The 20,955-nt window shown below is 39.2% G+C and overlaps 2 protein-coding genes across 2 annotated transcripts; one reads left to right on the top strand and one right to left on the bottom strand.

Annotated features, from left to right (window-relative positions):
- The first annotated feature begins 24 nt into the window (after positions 1-24).
- Positions 25-10,082, top strand: LOC145903953 (importin-5-like). The gene is made up of 26 exons (XM_082992148.1): positions 25-59; positions 283-383; positions 444-597; positions 1,036-1,155; positions 1,569-1,671; positions 1,798-1,894; positions 1,959-2,063; positions 2,549-2,671; positions 2,737-2,857; positions 4,128-4,334; positions 4,392-4,516; positions 5,445-5,588; positions 5,695-5,814; positions 5,974-6,105; positions 6,163-6,267; positions 6,450-6,544; positions 6,608-6,773; positions 6,833-6,989; positions 7,300-7,472; positions 7,580-7,723; positions 7,784-7,930; positions 7,988-8,094; positions 8,148-8,260; positions 8,477-8,738; positions 8,832-8,973; positions 9,099-10,082. Exons 2-26 carry the CDS (start codon positions 309-311, stop codon positions 9,192-9,194), a joined length of 3,333 nt encoding a protein of 1,110 aa, XP_082848274.1. The 5' UTR covers positions 25-59; positions 283-308; the 3' UTR covers positions 9,195-10,082.
- A 68-nt stretch (positions 10,083-10,150) lies between these two features.
- LOC145903952 (uncharacterized) lies at positions 10,151-20,215 on the bottom strand. Its single transcript, XM_082992147.1, has 35 exons — positions 20,033-20,215; positions 19,850-19,895; positions 19,506-19,551; positions 18,669-18,755; positions 18,158-18,292; positions 17,933-18,094; positions 17,666-17,839; positions 17,442-17,519; positions 17,255-17,359; positions 17,146-17,199; positions 16,968-17,075; positions 16,733-16,840; positions 16,471-16,666; positions 16,137-16,406; positions 15,863-16,071; positions 15,616-15,801; positions 15,368-15,545; positions 15,014-15,214; positions 14,651-14,953; positions 14,407-14,586; positions 14,243-14,350; positions 14,072-14,179; positions 13,860-13,994; positions 13,557-13,799; positions 13,318-13,497; positions 13,145-13,252; positions 12,852-12,968; positions 12,716-12,796; positions 12,499-12,615; positions 12,272-12,433; positions 11,947-12,203; positions 11,424-11,724; positions 11,213-11,364; positions 11,014-11,148; positions 10,151-10,954 (listed from the first exon to the last, which is right to left on the bottom strand). The coding sequence occupies exons 2-35, from the start codon at positions 19,867-19,869 to the stop codon at positions 10,694-10,696; spliced, it is 5,265 nt and encodes a 1,754-aa protein (XP_082848273.1). The 5' UTR covers positions 19,870-19,895; positions 20,033-20,215; the 3' UTR covers positions 10,151-10,693.
- Positions 20,216-20,955: the final 740 nt, after the last annotated feature.

Raw genomic sequence — 20,955 nt, 5'->3', positions numbered from 1 at the left:
TTTGCGTTCATCAATGGCCTGTCATTGCTTCAGTCAAAGGAGTGTAGGGCAGCAGGAGGGTGAGTACACAACCCACGAGGCTTGGTAACAAAACGCACGAAGTTGTTGGTCGTTGTATGCAAGTTTTATATACGTAAACGTAGTTACAATAAATTACGATGTCATTGTGAAAAAATTTACCGAAGATTGCACGCATACTTATGTCGGGTTTAATGGTGACGTTTGGAGTTGCTGTACACATAAAACATAGAATGTTGTTTTAAGTTTGTTAGTTTATTGCAGAAAATTGGTGATAAATTTGGTAAAAAATGGCTGAGGCTGAGTTCCATCAGCTGTTGTTGGGACTTGCATCCCCGGAGAATGAAACACGTGCCCAAGCAGAGGTATGGAATGCTTTTAAGTGAAAACAAGCAAGCATGTAACTGTATTTTATTGCTTTTTAGGAAAACTATGAAAAGATACCAGTGGTTAACCGCTTTAGAATGTTAGCCTCAGTAGTTGCAGGTCAAAGCAACCAATCAGACCTGCAGCAGCTCGCAGCAGTTTTATTGAGAAGAATAATTACCACACATTTTCCAGAGAGTTTTTCAGTTCTAGGTTTGTATTTAAAACTGTGTTTTTTATTTTTATTATATGCACAAAGAAATGGCAACATTAAATGCCAGTGTTTTCATTTGTACAGTCCGTTATTGGCTTATCATTTAGGTATTTACTAGTAATGCACAAGCATATTTAATCGATGAAAAGTTTGTGTGATTTAGTACTCAATTTTTCACAAGGATTTTACATATTATATGTATATGCAATTTGGTTAAATCAACTTTTGAGTGACAAAAGATTAAATCTGTTAAATTACAAAAATACTTTTAAGTGTGGATCAACTGCAAAATGACAACCTGGTGATCTTTTAAGCTAAATTAATAAGTATTCCTTATCTGTCAGGTAAACAATTGTCACAAATTTGTTTTGGACTTATGCTTACTATTTATTGTATTCATTACAATGAAAACTCTAATATGGTCAAATATACTCTAGATGAAGCAGTGAAACAGGAAGTAAAAGCTCAACTAATCAGAAGTGTGGAAATAGAAGAGAATGATTCTGTCAGAAGAAAAAAGGCAGACTGCATTGCAGAGTTATCAAGAAAGCTTTTTGGTAATAGCATATGAATACATTGTAGAATTTTGTATGTTAGATTGTTCTGTTATGCCAAATGGTTGGTTGGTATAGTGTACAACAAGAGTTTCCAATGACTACAACTTTGACAGTGCTGGTGATTTGTTCTTTGGCCATACATTGTTGAGTTACAATAAATTTATCAAACCTCCGCTTTTATTGATATTTGTTGATGACTTCAAATCTTAAGTTACTCTTTCAGAACACACTTGGTCAGCACAAAAAAAATTGATTTTTTAACCCAGTGGTTTTTAAGTGTTTTGTACAAACGGATATTTTTTTTTATATATCCTGTCAAAAAATTGTGGGGTAAACCTTTCAACTTGGTTTAGAAACACTGCTTTAGTGCATTAAATAATCTAAAAACAAAATAAACTTTTTATTTGTATTAGACGATGGCGGAAACAACTTATGGCCTGAAGTGTTGCAGTTTATGTTCCGATGTGTGAGCTCACAAACAGTTGGTCTGAAGGCTATTCCATTGCATGTGTTTTGGTAATAATATTTTCATATTGTGACAACTGGTACTTTAATGCTGTGTACAAGTAAACAGTAAAGTATTTACACCACTTCATTAATTTTGAACAAAAGGGCCAACATGATGTTTATTGTGTGTTTTAGCCAATTTCCGGGCATATTTGGAAGCCAACAAGACCATTATCGTGAAGTTATCAGACAAATGTTGGGACAATGCATGCAAAGTCAAGAAAATGAACAGGTAAGTGATAAGTAATTTCCGATGGTATAGTTATTGAACATTCAAGTCTGCCTATGCTTGCTAGGTAAGGTTTCTTGCAGCTAAGGCAACAGTTGCATTCCTGCTTGATAACACCGGGGACACACAACTTATTCGTCAGTTTAGTGATCTCATTCCAGGAGTACTTCAGGTTTGTCCAAATTACTTTGCTTTTAATAACACCAGGAAAAATTTATTCGTTATTATGTACACATGCACGGTTTGTTCCAGAATGTTTTGAATTAATAAATTTCTAAAAGCAGTTTTGTACAAATTTGTTACCTATGCCTCATAGAGTATCTAGCAGTTTGAGAAGATAAGGTTTGGTGGGGTCGGAAGTATCACATAAATAATTACAATTTTATTGTAGACCTAGGTGGAAGGCACCAATACAACAAATAAGCTCCTTGTACATTTCTCAAAATACTCTGAAAACATAAATAATGATGCCCTTTATTCAAAAACCTTTTCAAGCTCTGTTAATCAGGATAAATTGGAAATTGTGATGTTGTTTAATTTCATACATACTCTTTCCAATTATTTTGATTGTTTTGTTGTAAACATTTTAATGTTCCACAGCCTCGCACTGGATTATTATTTAGGTCTTGTTTTTGGTCTAAACTTTGTGTCATATAGGCTGCCGGATCAAGTGCAGCTGATGACCAAGACACTGTTTTCAAAACTCTGGTTGAACTTTGTGAGGAAGCTCCAAAAGTTGTCAGGCCACATGTGGAGAATCTTCTCACTGTTTGCCTAAATGTAAGACTGTTTGCAGTAATGTTTTTAGCTTTCAGTGCTTTTACTATGGTTTCACTGATTAACAGGTTGTATCAAACTGTGAATGTATGGACAACATTAGACAGTTGGCACTTGAAACAATTGTCACACTTGCTGAAACTGCTCCAGGTTTGGTTCGTAAACAAAAGCAAATGATACCTATGATTGGTGAGTAAGGTTTCAAAGTATATATGCCTGCAATTATTCATTTATGTTTTTTACCAGTAATGCACCGAAACAGCATTGTTTTTATTTGGCCGAAACCGAATTTTCCGAATAAATTTGGCCAAATAAACCGAAACTTATTTTGGCTCTTTAAATGCAATAAATTTAAACAAAACATGTGCTGAATTGGATCTCATCCTACCATACAGCCTTTTTTGGCACTTAAAGAATTATCTCGACTGCTGTAACAACTGCTTAAAGTTGATTTTCATCACCTCAGTGGCAATAAACAAATAAAACAAACACTTTCGTACAGTTTGAACAATGATTCTAATTTGTACTAAACTTAATGTATTAGCGTTACATGCAGTAAAAAAGTGTTGGTTTGGCCGAATATTTTTGTAAAATTCGTATATAATATATAATTATAAAAACCTTCGTTTCGCCAGAATAAATTCGACAAACCAAACTTTCGTGCATCCCTATTTTTTACTATCATTACTTCATTTTTGTCGTGATAAATTTTACATTTTCTTTTCTGATCATGCTATTAAAAAACATAGAAATGTTTAACTGACAACATAGTATGTAAAGTTGTTAACTATATGCACCTTATGACAAAACAAATTTGTTTAAATTGTCCAGTCAATTCCACAAATTCAAGTCAACATTTCAAAACTAGGGCCATTGTTGTGGAAACTAACAAAAGGAAATAGAATGGGATTTTTCTACAGTGTTTCTTTCATAGTGCAGTACAATTTCTATTAGAATATAAACTTGAGAGCAATCGTAAAACCTTTTAGGGGTGATGTCTCTCGACACAAGGATGCCACACAAAACAATAAAAAGGCATGTATTTAACATTGTGTTATCTACTACTTATAGACAGCAGCCAGAAATAAGAATTTTTTTAGAAATACAATCAAGGATGGTATTTCAATCCTGTATATACATAAAATAATCCACTCCACTATTTAATGCATGAAATTAGTTTCGGCAATTCTGGTTGGAAGTAGTAGGTTTAGGTAAAATATTTCCTACCACCCTAAAGCCCTGTTAAGTTAGATCTATTTCAGTGTTTTTTTGCATATTTTCCCAATGTTTTTTTAATAATTTTGTTGTTTTTTTTTTAGTTTTTGGCCATGTACAAACATTTTAACAATGTAAATCATCATTATACTTGTATCACTGAAATTATATTGGTTTTAAATCTAAACATTGTTATCTAAATCTTCACATTGAAAGTGTTTGATATCAATTATTTTTTTTAAAGTTCCTCAAATGTTAGCCATGATGGTGGACCTTGATGATGAGACAGAAGCACTTGCTGAGTGGTCGGTAACTGATGATGCTGAGGAAGATGATTGTGATGCAAACACAGTGGCCGGAGAAAATGCACTTGACAGATTTGCATGTGCTGTTGGTGGCAAAACAATGTTACCACACATTATGGCAACTGTCCCACCAATGTTGCAAAACCGTATGTATTTTTAAAAGTTTGTGTGGTTTGTGGGTTTGGTAACATTTTTGTATGCAGCTGATTGGAGATATAGACATGCGGGTTTAATGGCCCTGTCTGCTGTGGGGGAAGGCTGCCACAAGTTTATGGAGGAGATTTTGCAACAAGTTGTGGATGCTGTGCTACCTTTTCTAAATGACCAAGTATGTAATATTGGAGTAATTTGGCAAATTTCTGTTTCTTCTATATCAGCCATTCTCAAACTTGTTTTCTGTACCGCCCCCCCCCAAACACCTTAGTCATATAACAACGCCCAACAGAACAGACAAAAAAACATAACGAATTTATTTGTTGCTTGTCAATTAATGCGATGGGTGAGGTTAGCGCAATGACACCAATTTCTCAATATAAGGTTTCATGTCGTCTCCTCAATTGTCGATATCAAGACAATTTCTTTTTCCATTTTTTTCCGAGTGGTGAATGCGCTGAACGCACGTTCCACCAAGTAAAAACTAAGAAAATTACGGAAAGATGCTTGCATACCAGCTGGAATGCGGTCGCATACCACTAGTGGTAAACGTACCACCAGTTGGGAAACGAAACACAGACTTACGCTATAAGAGAAAATTTGCCCAGTCACCAAGCGCCCCCAATCGCCCATTCAGTCTCCAGCGCCCCTTGTACGATTGCAAATGCCCCCAGGGGGCACTGACGACCACTTTGGGAACCACTGTTCTATAACAACAAATGACCAACATGTCAATCATTTAATATTAACTGGTTGAACGTGTCTGAGTTTGTGTTATTTTAAAAAAAATAGGCAAAAACTGATAGTAGTCTTTTATGTGAAAGCTTTTATTCTTGTTCGACTGAAACACAACTATGTGCAAAATAAAAAACTTGACTCAAGTAACAATCACGGATTGCTAAAATATAGGGTAATTCCCTGTAGAAGTTCAACTACTCCCTTTAATTTTTTGCGTAGCGTCGTCTATAAGTCGATCATGTATCAACAAAAAGTTTCCTTGTTGATTACATTGGTCAACATGCTTTCCACCCCTTTTTGTTTGGTTATATACTGCGTTTGTAATATTGCAAATTAGCTCTACAAAAATAAGTTATGTTGTACAGCATCCCAGGGTACGTTATGCTGCATGCAATGCGGTAGGTCAGATGTGCACAGACTTCGCATCTACTATGCAAAAGCAGTTTCATGACAAACTTATCCCAGCATTGTGCTCTGTTCTTGATGATCAAAGCAATCCTCGTGTTCAGGTAATCTCTTGCTAAAACAGAACAGGTTCTCTTCTGAACCAGTCCTAATGATACCAAGTGTGACATTTAAATTTCATGCGAAATTTATTTCTCCAAATATGTTTAGGCTCATGCTGGAGCTGCATTGGTAAACTTTGTTGAAGATTGTCCGAAGAATGTTTTGGTTCCATATCTTGAACCTTTGTGTTCCAAATTGGAACTTGTCCTTACGACGAAAATCCAAGAGGTGTGCTTGTAAATAAGTCTGAGTTTAACTTTTGTGAACACAACCAGGTTTTCAAGCATAAAAAGAACAAAAATAGCTCTTTTAGCAAATATATATTTTTTTAATTTAATCATTTTCTTTACTTCCAATTTGTCAAAGTCTTAATATTTTTACATGTAGCTAGTACAGAAAGGAACAAAACTTGTATTGGAGCAAGTGACAACCACAATTGCTGCTGTGGCTGACACTGCTGAGGAACAATTTACCCCGTTTTATGAAAGGTTTATGCCCTCGCTCAAATATATTATGGAGGTATGATTGTCCACACACCTTATTTTTCATATCTATTTTGAAAAAAAAAATTTTCAGAATGCACACAGTGAAGAATTGCGCATGCTTAGAGGAAAAACAATTGAATGTATAAGCTTAATTGGTCTTGCTGTGGGATCAGAGAAGTTTATGCCTGATGCGCAGGTGCAAAATGTTTTCTGATTATAGCAGTATTGTTTAGAATAACTGTTTTGAAGTTGTGGCTGGTTATTCGAGCCTCAATAAACCAACAAAATTATCCCCAGTTATATTTACTAAGGACAAAGAATACTTTATCTGGTCTTTTGTAAAACAGGATGCTTTTTAAATTTGAAATACTTTTGTAGGCAATTATGGAACAGTTACTAAAGACCCAAGCAAATATTGAATCTTGGGAAGACGATGACCCACAAATATCATACATGATTAGTGCATGGGCCAGGTACTGTATAAGGATATGGCGAAGTTAATACATCTCTTAATAATTTTTGAATGTTTTTTGCAGAATGTGTAAACTTTTGGGACAAAAGTTTGTTTCCTATTTACCTGTTGTCATGGGACCCCTTATGAAAGCAGCTTCAATTAAACCAGAAGTCACAATGTTGGATTCACAGGATCTTGAAAATATTGATGAAGATGATGGATGGGAGTTTATTAAACTTGGAGATCAGGTAAACACCAATAAGTAGTTCAATGCTTTGCAAAAAAAACAATAAACAAACGGTTTTAGCAAAGTTTTGGAATCAAGACAGCAGGTTTGGAAGAAAAGTCAACAGCATGTCAAATGTTGGTTTGTTATGCTCGTGAATTAAAAGAAGGTTTTGTTGATTACGTTGAGGAGGTTGTGAAACTTATGGTTCCTCTGTTGAAGTTCTACTTCCATGATGATATCCTTTTTGTACATTAAGTAGTTACTTTAACATTGTGAAATTTGTGATCTTAAAGGAAACAAAATTTGTTAAAATTTTTCTGAGTATAACGGAAAAAATCACTCTGGCAGACAGAAAAATATATATCGCCCTGTAAAGAGCATCATCAGTTTCTTATTTAAATAGAATCTTAACAGCTGTCACAGATAACTTTGTGATTTGATATATTTAGGTTATCTTAGATTTTGCACAATACTGAATCTGAACTTAACTCAATAATTTGTTTTGGACTAAATTGCAACCAAAATTTTTCCTTAATTTTTGTTACGTGTGAGATCATCGGCTGCTGAATCCATCCCACTTCTAATGGAATGTGCAGAACTACGTGGCCCAGAGTATGTTGGGCAGATTTGGAATTTTATTTCACCCCATATTCTTGCTGCCGTAAATGATGAGCCTGATAAAGATGTCCTGTCTATAATCATGGAATCTCTTGCAAGAGTAGGTTGAAAGTGTATGTTGAAATTTAATTTACAGAGTAAATGACATGCTGATTTTACATTTTTACACTAGTTGCTGATAGTTTAAATTTGTTGTTTACTCAAAAGTGTATTGAACTTCGTGGCAAAGGATGTTTCAGTATGGAGCAATATCATGAACTTACAAAGTTGCTCCACAAGATGCTTGAACAACATTTTCAACGTGCAAATGAGCGGTTGGAAAAAAGGCAAGATGAGGATTATGATGAACAGGTACAAAATGATGTCGACTGGTTTGAAAAACTTTCCTACATTGTGCCAATCTTAAATCAGGTGGAGGAAGCATTACAAGATGAAGATCAAGATGATTTTTATATTTTATCAAAAATTGCTGACATTCTACATTCTTTGTTTGGAAGTCATGGCTCTGACATCTTTCCTTTGTTTGAAACACTGCTTCCACATTATGCAAAACTTCTGGTAGGTCTTTTGCTCTCTATGAACACAGGTATGTTAAAACCTGTTATTATACTTCAGGATCCACAAAGACCTTGGGCGGACAGACAGTGGTCCCTTTGTGTTTTTGATGATGTCATAGAATACACCAAACATGAAGCTCTTAAATACCAGGAAGTCTTCTTGACGTAATTTCTTTTACAACTTGTTTGGTGCTTGTCATGTAGGTTGGTTTGTGTAGGCCCATGTTAACATATATTGAGGATGATTCTGGAGAAGTGAGACAAGCTGCTTCATATGGGATTGGTGTGATGGCCAAATCAGCTGGAGATGCGTTTGCAGTTGCTATCAGAGGTTACTGTTGGTTATTAGTTGTTTTTCTCAACTACAATGATTAAAACCAGATAGTGTGAATCAATAAATACAAAGCGTTTCTGGCAAAACTTATTTATTCGGTCGGCGTTTCAGTCTTTATCCAACCGACCTTTACCAGGACAAGTATGTAAAACGCAAACATGACAATAAATACTAAAGCATAAAAAAGGCAAAAAAGCTATTGCTTTGCTACAGATGCAATCCCAAGGCTCCGAAGAGTAATTGAAGGACCGAGGGGGAGAGGGATTCAGGGTGGACAACTTCCTCACGATGATATTGCCCCGCTAGAAAATTGCATTTCTGCTGTTGGAAAGATTCTTAAGTATCAGCCACATCTAATTGGCTCACCTGAAGAGGTGGCAGCTCTTTTGCAAAGTTGGCTTTCCTGGCTCCCGGTTACGGAGGATAAGGAGGAAGCAGTACATGTTTATTCATATCTATGCGATCTCATAGAAGGGCAAGTTTAAGTCTTTTTAGTTAGAAGTGCACACATTTTTCAAAGGAAAAAGTGGGTGGGAGATATAATATTACCAATGCACTTCTTTTTTAGAAGCAACCCTGTATTGCTTGGTGAAAATAACTGCAATTTACCTGCAGTCATTTCATTACTTGCTGATGCAGTGTATGGGGAAGCCCTCCAGGAATCAAAGGAGTTGATTGAAAGAGTGATTGGTATTTGCAAACATATACAAGTAGGTGTTACAACTAATATGTCAGTAAGTTGCTTTAATTTTCAGTGGTTGAAATATTTAAATGTTCTTATTTAAGCATCACTTATTTTGTTGCTGTGCTAAAACTCCTCATTTCTGTTTTCTAGGAGTCTGCGAATGATGTTTGGGTCACCAGTTTGTCTTTGCTACCTCAGCCAATGCATCTAGCCTTAAGCAATTTAATTTTCAACATTGCTGCATAATTTTTCATGTACAGTGTAACCTTATCACTGGTTTGTTATACTGCATGTACTCGCCATTCTTAGGAAATGTTTAGTATTTTTGTTTTGGATATTTTAGAGGTCAAGGTTTTCATGTTCACAATAGGTCACTGCATATGCTTTCACCAATCAGGCCCCAGAAACATTGTTTGTAAAGTTTGGCAAATGCCATAAAGGTGGATATTTTTGTTTGAAGTGTGGAAGTCAGCTTGAACTTTTTGACAATCTCTACAATTCTTTTTTAAATGCATCTTATTTGAAGAAAATCCAGGTATAAATCTAAAATTTAAACCAGTGGCGGTTTCCAAACATTTTATAATAATAACCGCCATGATTTAATTAGCTGTGTCTAAAAGTGGAAAGCAGAATCGTTTTTTTCGGTGAAAAACGATGTGGCGCATTAATTTTGGATGCATCTCAATGCTAAAATAGATTCAATTATTTAGGAGAAGACCACAACCCATATTTTTATTTTTTATGACAGCACTTTTTACTGCTTGTCCAATTTTGTGCTCTACTGCCTTTCCAACTGATTTTGATTTTTTTGCTGTTTTTCGATGCCAAGCTGCTGCTGTGTAATTTAAAATATTTTATTTTTGTCCCAAGGCTTTCTTTTTTCATGTACTTAATTTTTTGGGTCCAAAATCCTTAAACATAAAGAATACTGTTGAAGTAAATTTTGCAAACAATTGGTGTTATTTTAAGCAGCATGCTTATGGCAATATTTCATGACCGACACAGTGTTAAGTGACTTCCCCTTTTTGGGAATAGCTGACACCTTTTTTTGGGCCTTTTTGCCACTGCACCAAACATACTAGTTGTTCCAGTAAACTACAAATAAAACGTTTTTGCCATACATTAAACTGTACTTGTAAAGTATGGAAAGTTTAAATAAAACTGCAAGTTCTTGATTGTGGTCTTGTTTGTACACCACAGACTCTGTTGTATATTATTATATTACTTACCCCCAAACAGGTCAATTATACCATTGTAAAATTACATTGTAGGTAGACCTTGCAGTAATTGTGGAAATTGTGAACAATATTGAGTTAAATGAAAGCAAAAAAGTGTCGCAAATACAAAATAATCAAAAACGACCATAATCAAAGCGAAATGCAAAACACTGAAAATATGCTGTTGTTGAATGCTGAAAAGAAGAAACACAATCTTTGTTTACATAGAAAGGACACAAACACGCATTAGGTCAAACAACTGCATTTGTTAACGGCTGACAGTGCAGTCTTCTAATCCTGCGTTTTTCGCTGCTGTACATTATTGTTTCAAAAATGCGTGTATGCTGAGTCATAAGTATTAACAAGGCAGCGATGACCACGTGTCAAAAATATGAAACACCAACATTTTCTCATTGGCACACACGCGAAACAACTTAAATAACCATAAGGCTTTCAACTTTTACTTACTACTGCCGTATATTTTTGTTCGCTTTGCAGCATTGTCCGCTACAAATCATGCGCAAATTCCTATTGGTTAATTCTCGTGCAAACTTGGCATCTACTAATTCTCATTCGTAAGTTGCCTGCTTTCAGTGTCTCCATATGTGGTGTGTCAAACTGTTCTTCTGGGGGTATTGTTGACAGCCAGAAACTGTATTGGTTGTTGTAGTAGAAACAATGTCCTCGAGCTCCGTTGCACTCAATGAAAGGCGTTGCTCTAAAGTCTTGTAAACACGAACCTGGACTTGAGAGTGATTGGCCGCTTCCTTCAGCACCAGCCGCAGTATGCTTAAAAAATCATAATTAATTTCAACCATTAAATCCTAACTTTTAAATGTTTGACTAACCATGGCAAAGCTGTATCCAAACCACAGTCCTTGCCATCCTGATGGACACGGGGGGACAATCATGTCCTGACTGTGAACAGCAACAGCAACCGAACGTGATTCACACACTGCACACCGACTGATGTGTTCTTGTACCTTTAAAGATACCAATAAATGTAACACAGGAAGAGAAAATTCTACACATTTGTTATTACAATACCATGTCAACAGCAACTGGCATCATGGGAATAGGGGCAGTGGTTGACAACCAGTAAGACTTGTCGTTTCTGCTCGAGTACTTGCAAACGTTGTTATTGTTGCAATACAAGAAAGGCATTGAACTGAATCTTCTCATGCAGGAGCCAGCTTGGCCTTTTGAAAAGAACCAGATTTAAGATAACAAAACGAAACGCTATGCAAATTAATATTACCTAAATCTTGTCCATGAGACTTTTCACTTCCCTCCAGATACAACAAGCTGAACCCGTCCCATAATTTGTTTGTACCAACTGGACACTCCGGTACGTCCACGGTTTGGCTGTGTTTAACGATAATATGGCCAGGTGGTCTCACTCGCCCAGCTCGGCCCGTTTCCCCTTGTAAACCCGGAGCTCCATCTTTTCCAGAGTAACCCTTGGGACCATCAAAACCTTGTGGTCCGGGATTGCCTCTTTGACCATTTGTGCCCGGTATTCCATCTCTTCCGTCGAGGCCACGTTCGCCTGATTCGCCCTACATTTAAACAATTTATTAAAGTTCATGAGGTGGCCGTCCGTATTGTGGTGTGTTTCGCATGAGTGCTTGTATAACGTGGTAGTGTCACGTGACTCCCTCCTATATAAGTGATCCACTATGCCGTCGAGGGTATTCCATACTTTCGCGTGCAACGCTGTTCCGTTCCGATTATGTTGTGTAATAAACTACAACAATAAACTTATATCAGCATAAACAAACCTTTCGACCTGTTGGACCTGGCAGTCCAACTCTTCCTTTGCTGCCAGGAAAGCCTTGCAGTCCTTGAAGCCCTGCTTCTCCTTTAGAACCCGGTATCAATTGCGATGGTTCAATTGATCTTCCCGGAATACCTTGATCACCACGTTCCCCAGGTTGTCCTGAGTGACCCGGAAGACCGGAAGCACCAGGAAAACCTCTACCACCCTTTTCACCGAGTTCACCTAGCAGGCCTTGAGTGCCTTTTGTACCCTTGGTACCTTTAATTTAACAACAAATTAAACCATATCACAACAAGCAAAAAGTTAGTTTGAAAATGTATAATAACCTTTAGCTCCAGGTAGTCCATTTCGTCCAGGTTGGCCATCATCACCAACCGGACCAGAAAATCCATCTAACCCAGCAATGCCCGATTCGCCTGTTTGTCCCTTGTTGCCTTTAAACCCTCTTCTTCCAGAGTGGCCGGGTTGGCCTTCCAGTCCAGGAGGACCTACGAACCGACGTCAAGTTATATTTTCTAGTTACATAAATCTGCTATGTGTGCATAATCGTTACCTTGGTTTCCAGTAAGTCCGTTAAGTCCTGGTTCACCTCGATCACCCATTGGTCCAGGAAAACCAGGTAGACCAATTTCCCCTTGGAGTCCCTGTGGTCCAAGAAATCCTCTGATGCCTATTGTACAGTATATGTATATTGTTGGTTTGCAAGTGTTATACCGCACACCGACGTTTGCTAACATACTACCAACGGTTTTCAGTACTGTTTTATGTACCTGGCAGTCCCATGCGTCCCTGCGCACCTGAAGACCCAATTGGACCTTGTGGACCCTCGGGTCCCACTTCACCTTTAAATCCTAAAAAAACGTTGTTAAATAGTGACGATATTTTCCGCCAATGGTAATATGTTACCTCGTGGGCCGCGCACTCCTTTTGGACCTGGGACGTTGGATTTACCAGGCAGTCCTTTGAGTCCAGGAACACCTGGGAGTCCATCAAGTCCGTTTGCACCAGAAAGCCCATCAGTTCCTGGTGAAGCAATATAATAGTATGGTTGATAAAATTCAAGAAAAAACGAAGACCAATTGCATAAAAACAAAAATAACATTGTTTTGATATGTATTTGTGTAACAAAGGCACAAAAGTCCATTTTATTCTACGAACTGCATTTACATATATGCGTGCTCTCATTTTTGGGTAAGTACCTTTTTCGCCTTTTGTTCCTTTTTCTCCGGGAATTCCAAAGTCGCCTTGCAACCCATCCAGTCCCTTTGGACCAGGAAAACCTTTGTTTCCGGGAAAGCCTTGTAAGCCTTCACGAACAAACACACTTATACTTGTAATAAATAATATTTCGAAAAAATATATCTATACATACCCGGTGGGCCCCGTTCACCAAATATTCCACGGTCACCCTTAAGTCCGGGGGTTCCATGAAGTCCGTCCATTCCTGGTATGCCTTGTCTACCCGAAAAACCTGGTGTTCCAGGCCGTCCGTCATTTCCATTTAAGCCCGGGAATCCGTCTCTCCCCTTCGGTCCAGGTTCCCCTGTTTGGCCTTGAATATATAGTTTTATTAATGTTTATTCAGCATTTTTGCATGTCATTGTAACTTACCTTTTGTTCCTTTAAGTCCCGAAAATCCCGTTTCCCCATCTAAGCCTGGTAAACCATCTTTACCTTTGCTTCCTGCAACACCAGGAAACCCAACCGCCCCACGTTCTCCTCTTTGACCTTTTTCTCCTTTACTTCCAGAACGACCATCATTACCGCTTTGACCTGGATACCCGGGCTCCCCTCCCATTCCTGGGAGTCCAGACTCGCCACGATCACCGGAAGGTCCAGACAGGCCAGGAATACCTTTACAATGTGTAAAACGTTTTTTTGAAACATTGCTTTCCTGAAAATTTGCTTAATTACCGTTTAGCCCTCTTTCGCCCTTTTCACCAATCTCGCCCTGAGCACCAGGATATCCTTGTAATGCTCGCAGTTGACCTGGTCCCATCGTCCCCTTTTCTCCTTTCGCTCCTTTTCTTCCTTCCAAACCCCAAAGTCCTTTAAACAAAAAAATATCGCTACATGAACATTTTAACTCATTTATTATCTGTTTAATGATGAAGAGTCGAATTTACCCAATTCTCCTTTGGGTCCAGTTGAGCCCCTATTGCCAACAACACCCGGCAAACCGTCAGTACCATCTATTCCGTTAACACCTGTTTCGCCCTGAATTCCAACCGCACCTAAACGACATAGGCTATGGGTATTTATCTCTGCTCTGTAAAACGGAATTTAATTATTCGTACCAGGTTGTCCTTTAGAACCTTTTGAACCTATTGAACCATCAAAACCATTCTGGCCATTTGTACCGGCGAATCCTCGAGGACCAGCTGCACCTTGTGGTCCGGGCTGACCTAAATAACGTAGTTTTTTCGATTTTCGAATTCATCAAGTAATGCTAATGACATACCTTGAACTCCAGAAAGGCCAGGCTCTCCTTTTATGCCTTTGAGAATCCCACTTGCGGCCGGTCCTGGTGGACCAATTTCCCCCTTGTCACCTCGTGGACCTGGAAATCCTCTGAAGCCTTTCAATCCGATTGGTCCAGGTGGACCTTGTCTTCCGATTATGGCAGACTCTCCCTTTTCACCTATTTGCATATCAAACAACATCTTGTTGTGTAAATTATTTTACAGTTACACAAAAATCTGTACCTGTGGGGCCATCTAGACCTTGGATACCAGGTGGTCCCGGTTCCCCATCCAGGCCAGAAAGCCCTGAATTTCCTGGTATTCCCTTGGGACCGGTTAAGCCGATAAACCCTGGTATTCCTGTAGGTCCTGGAAGACCTGGAGTTCCTTTTTGTCCAAGAGGCCCTGGTTCACCTTGTAATGACATTCCAGGTTCACCCTTTTCGCCATTGAAACCGTCAAGTCCATGTTGTCCTGAAAAACCTCTTTCGCCAACTGGGCCCGGTATTCCAGGTTCTCCATTTTCACCAGGAAGTCCAGTAAAGCCTGTTTTTTGCAATTGTTGGAAAAGAATATATTTGTCGTGAAATAAAATGATTTTACTACCTTTTTCCCCAGGACGTCCATCGGGTCCCTGTCGCCCCATCTCCCCCGGTGAGCCATTTTCCCCATTGCGACCAATCGGGCCTTCTGGTCCCATAGTTCCTTTTTCGCCGTTTTGTCCTTGTCTGCCTCCGATTCCTTGCATTCCAGTGTCTCCTTTTCTTCCTTTCGGAGCTTCGTATATAATTTGTTCTCCCGGCGATCCTGTTGATATTAAGTTGCATACAGTTAAATCAATGTTTAATGATCGGTCGATTCTTCACTGGCAAAAAAACTTAACAAATCGTTAAAAATATGCTAGACAACAAGGAATAAGTATAAGTTTATATCCCTGTCAAAGTGATTATACGTTTATACCATTAAGCCCTTTGTATCCCTGCAGTCCAGCAGAGCCAACGTTGCCCTTTTCTCCTTTGTTTCCAACAGGTCCAGGAAAACCGAAACCGTCCCTGCCGACAAACCCATCGCGTCCTTGAGCGCCAGTAAAACCTTTCACACCTTGCAATCCTGGCAGTCCTGGCGGCCCGATTTCACCCTATGATAACATTCAAAATTTTAATACTTTTTCGAAAAAAATTACTGCCTTGTGTCAAGTTTTTGAAAACCTTTTCCCCTCTTGGACCATTTCGACCATCAGCTCCATCCCTTCCAGGTAGACCCATTTCTCCTGGGGGACCCTGTCCACCCGTCAGGCCTGGTTCTCCTTTTTCGGCAGATAAGTCCTCCGGGATTGTGGCTGGTGCACCCTTTTGGCCTTTAGTTCCAGTCTGCCCAGTTTTACCCTGTGGACCCTGTTGTCGAATATACATTTCATGTTAATTTTTATGCTGCTAATTTTGTTCAGAAACCTACGATAAATCCTGTTTCTCCTTTAGGACCAAATTCTCCTGGTTCACCCTGCTCGCCACGTTGACCTGAAAGTCCAGGCAAGCCTGTCATTCCATCCAAACCTTTCATTCCGGGGGGACCAGGTTGTCCCGGTACACCTATCGCATCTTGACAATCACATTCTCCGCCTTTGTTTCCCTTGGGGCCAGGAAGTCCAATCAACCCCTTTACACCTTAAAAGTAAAATATGGATTAGTGAATCATTTGCGTATTGTCATGTGTTGTCATTTGTACTTACCGGTCAATCCAGTTTCACCCCTCGGACCTCGCTGTCCAGGAGGACCTGGATGACCAACCATCGGCCCGTCCATTGAAGGCGTAATAATTCTTCCTGGTTCTCCCGGTGAACCGCGCGGTCCCACTTTTCCTGGTTCACCGGCTGGTCCAGGAATTCCGTCTTTCCCGTTTTCTCCTGGGATGGTTTCTCCCGAAGGTCCCCTCTCTCCTTTACGACCTGTAAGACCAGGTAGCCCAACAGCTCCATCCTGGCCATTTGGTCCACGTAATCCTGTTACATAACAAACCCACATTATTAATTAACTCAATTAAATTATATGTGTTAAGGAACATACCTTTAGCCCCGGCTTTACCCTTGTCTCCAACCCCAGGTAATCCAGGAATACCAGGTAAGCCAGGTGGTCCTTGTAACCCATTATCACCAGGCTCCCCAGGCGATCCTTCTGTTCCATATTCTCCAGGTGATCCTGCAGACCCGCGTATACCAGGCTCGCCAGGTAAGCCAGGAGGACCTAACGGCCCAGACAGGCCCTAAAATTAAAAAAAAATGTATATGTCTAGTTTTACTGCAACATTAACGCAGATTTATTTACATACCATAAGCCCAGGCTGACCCGGCTGTCCAATAGATCCTTGCATACCGCGTTCACCCTTAATTCCATCCAAGCCAGGTCTACCTTTCTGTCCAATTTCACCTCTCTCTCCCTGTGCAAGCGACGAATAACATATGAGCGTTTTTTTTCATATGAGCGGTAAAAATATGTGCTTTTTGTAAGTTTAAACTGAAGGATTATGTGCCAACTTAGGTCATAACTGCAAATCATTTGCTTGCCTTATCTCCATCATAACCGGAAACACCTGGTATACCAGGCCTTCCTCGGGGTCCGGCCAATCCTCTAACTCCTTTCTCTCCTTTGCTACCTAACATTCCTTTGAATCCCTAAAAACAAAAAAAATAGTTGGTAACATATATTGCCAGTTGCTAAAACCTTTAGTTAAATTTATCGTACAATTGAGCCAGGAAATCCAATGTCGCCCGTCATTCCACGTTCACCTTTTCGACCCTAAAATGTATTGGTTTTAAATATGGGTCAATCACATAACAAAAGTCAATCATACTTTTTCTCCATCGTTACCGGGTGGACCGGGAATAGGGAAAACTTCGCTTCCTTTGAGGCCACTAGCAAATCCTCCACCTGGAGTACCCGGTGGTCCAGATTCGCCCTACAACAAAGCAAATAAACGGGTTCAGCTGCATTGCTGTCAAAATATTGTTTCGTGTGACTATTCACGAGCAAAAACTTACTTTTTGTCCCTTTTGACCATTGAAACCGATTCCATTCTCACCGTTTTCTCCTCTCACTCCCTGCGAACCCGGTTGACCCTATATCCGCAATGAAAACTTGATTTACTGTACTTCATTACTGTACGGTTAATTAATAAATGCAAGTTTTATGAATAATATGTGCACTGTGCCACGTGTTTTGTTTCATGTTGTAGACATAATGTTTGCATAAAAAAATCACAAACCGCTGGTCCAGGAGGTCCGTCAAATCCTCTTGGGCCTATAGGGCCTCGTCTACCACTAGGACCTTGAGATCCAACCGGACCCGCAGGACCATCATCACCAGGTTCGCCCTTGATCATGTTTTCATCTTTAATGATCGCTGGCTGCCCTTTCTCTCCCTTAGGACCGATGTCTCCCTGCCAAGAAACGTCAAGATTTCAGGACGGTTTGATGTAATTTACTCAGGGAAAGTTAAAATAAAAACTTGGCCGAAATGCAACTACACTTACCTCAAAACCGTCCAACCCATCTATACCAGGAGGCCCTTCTTTTCCCATGGTTCCTTTCGTACCATTGCATCCATTTTCACCTGGATAACCTCGCGGCCCTTGTTCTCCCGGATGACCCGGTATACCATTTACCCCAGAGAAACCTGGCACTCCAGTTGGACCCTTACGAATTAAAAAAAAAATTGTTATGGACACCATCTTTAAACTGTTGCTTGTAACACTTACCCTGTCACCCTTTATTCCCTTTCTTCCTGGAAATCCATTCGTTCCAGAGTAACCTTTTGGTCCCATTAGACCCTCGGGTCCTGAAAATCCTGTTTCACCTTGAGGACCCTCGCTTCCAAGTTTACCAGGAAACCCCTGATGAAGAGTGACTGTTTATAAATGCTGATTTACGACAGTAAAAAGCTTGCGAATAAAACATGCTTTAGTCAAGACAGGGTACACACTTTTTTCAATCTCTCTGAACAAATTTACAAAATGATTTATGGATGATCAAATAATCAGCGGGGCATTACAAATCATGTCAAATCTTCTAAGCAAACATGACCCACATTGCTACAAAGAGCGCATATCCGGGCACAGCGAAAGCTTAATGTTTAACGTAGAAAGTTGTTTTCTTAAGTCATATCACACGTTGCAATTTCATAGAGACATTATCGTTGATGGGACTTCAACAGAATTTTGCTATTTTTCGAAAAGTAAACACTGATTTTAAAAATGAATATTTACTCACTCTTCGTCCTTTTTCTGATATACAGAACGCACATTTTCCTAATTTTGAGCAGTCTCGACCTCCACACGGTCCATCGTACTTTTTACTCTGCAAAGTAAAACAAAAATTTATTTAAGTATATTTCCAGCAGCCAAATTTCGTGACGATTTTGACTTGAGTAAAATCCAAAACGGGTTTCAAATGTTTTCCGTTTAGGACTAAACCAGATTTGATTGACCCTTAACCCTAACTTTAACCTCGGTTTTGTCAAATTTCAACATCTTGGGTTGCCAAAATATTACGCGTTGAATGACATATTGGTCATAGGTAACAATTTGACGTGACCCTTTCGTTTGGTGCGATGATTTTCGTCCATGCGTGCCGTATAAAAAAGTGACAACCTGGCGGCGCCCATTACTGTGTTTTTAAGGGGTACGCTTTCTCATAATTTCAATTTTATTGGGTCAGATGTGGCGCCGTCCTTTAGATTTATGTGATTCTTTTTCCTAGCGGCAGGAAACCGCGCAATTTAAATGTAGGGCAATTCCGTCAGCTCCGCATACGTTCAAACCTTTGAAGCGCTTGTCGTGAAAACAATGGTATATAAACAATAGGTAAATTTTCAGTTTCTCCAAACTGGCAAATTGCTCTGTGATCCTGACCAAGTGATTAATCGAAGCAATCAAACTTATCGATGAGAATAAACTGGCAATGGTTTCGGAAGGTGCCCATCGTGATTACAATCCTGAACACGCCTTTAATTTGCAGTAGGGATTAATTATACGCGATAATTTTCACCTCGCCTGTAACTTAGAATCTTAGATTGACCATTTACAATCAATCTAATGTGTTACTCACTTGTGCATTGACTTGAAGCACGTACAAGCACAGGAATAAAACGCATCTGAAAGCAAAACATAAAGAAGCTAAACGTTTCATTTTATAAGGTGTCGCACTCACAAAGAACTGGGTAAGAGGAAAGGACTTCATAACATTTGTAAATGAGCAAAAAATTCATTGAATTTATCTAAAAATACTTTAGGTATAGAACAACGAACAACTCTAAGTAACAAAAATTTGCAATGGAGCGCTGATATTTTCATACATTTCCGACTTTAGGGTTTTTGCTCTAAACAGTTAAACAGTAACTACTTATTTAAAAAAATCTTTTTAAGCTAGTTATCTTTTCGAAAACAACTTACAAGTTTCGCCACGACATCATGTTCCCGAAGACGAATATTGCTTAACCTGCAGAAAATATATCTGTTAATAAATCATAAGCAAACCTTGATACCTTTCTCGTATACTTCTGTAACAAACTTAAAATAGTGCAAAATTCAAGGACGATATAATGTAACTTTTCAAGGTCGATAAACGAAACTTACTTCGACCGGCGACAGGGAACGTCGACCCGGCAAAGGCTGTTGGATGTTTCCGACCTCTTGTTATGAAAACTTACCAGCGTTAAATCATAAACGTTCAACTGTTTTAACCTAATTCTTTCTGCTTTTGACTAAACATGAACGCGGCCCTGATTAATGTCTATTAGGCCCAAAGCACCTTGGTTTAGATCTGCACAAACAAGATCAAATTTAGGCAAAACCTCAACAAAAAGTAGAAATAAGGGTTCGCAGCAGCGAAGCGCCGAAGCCCAATCGCTCGACCAAACAGTGGTTCTTCTCTCTCGCCTATTGGAAAAAGTTTTTCTCACTTCTCTCCCTCTCCCTCCCTCTACTCTGACTCTTGTTTCTTTTGCGTATAATGCTCTCTCACGCGTGAAGGTCTCTTTGCTCCGAAAATCGCTGTCGAAAGCCGCTAGTCAACGCCTGGGGCTGGTTTATGGCCTCTATCCGCCCGACTTACCTCATCTGCGCACTCCGCACAATTTGCGTTGTAAAGAGACAATTCAGTTTTTTGTTGGCGAAATTGATTCCATTTGGGATTTGCATTGGATCCGCATTGTGCGCTATTTGTACACTTCTCGTTTAAGTACAAAATTATCCGATTTGACTTATTGCGGTTTTGCTTTTATTTACCAAATTTTCGATTTGCCTACAGACACGTTCAATCCATTTTGGCATTGTCAAACAGTGATCTAAATTCTATTTTAAGAGGCGGAGTTATTGATAGACCTGTTTGTGCAAACAGTCTTTTGTTAACTTATTTGCGAATCGGTTCTTGCCATTTAAGCGGTATTATCCCGTCAACTCTTTGTATTTGCCGCCGTTATTCGAATCTACATCCTGGTTTATGATACAAGACGCCGACAGGCCAAGACCCCGAATGCGAAATTTTTTAATTGCAATTA

Source organism: Ascidia mentula, chromosome 5 (genome assembly GCF_947561715.1).
Source record: "Ascidia mentula chromosome 5, kaAscMent1.1, whole genome shotgun sequence".
Taxonomy (NCBI): Eukaryota; Metazoa; Chordata; class Ascidiacea; order Phlebobranchia; family Ascidiidae; genus Ascidia; species Ascidia mentula.
The sequence above is the reverse complement of the archived record's forward strand: the minus strand, read 5'-3'. Positions and strand labels throughout refer to the sequence as shown.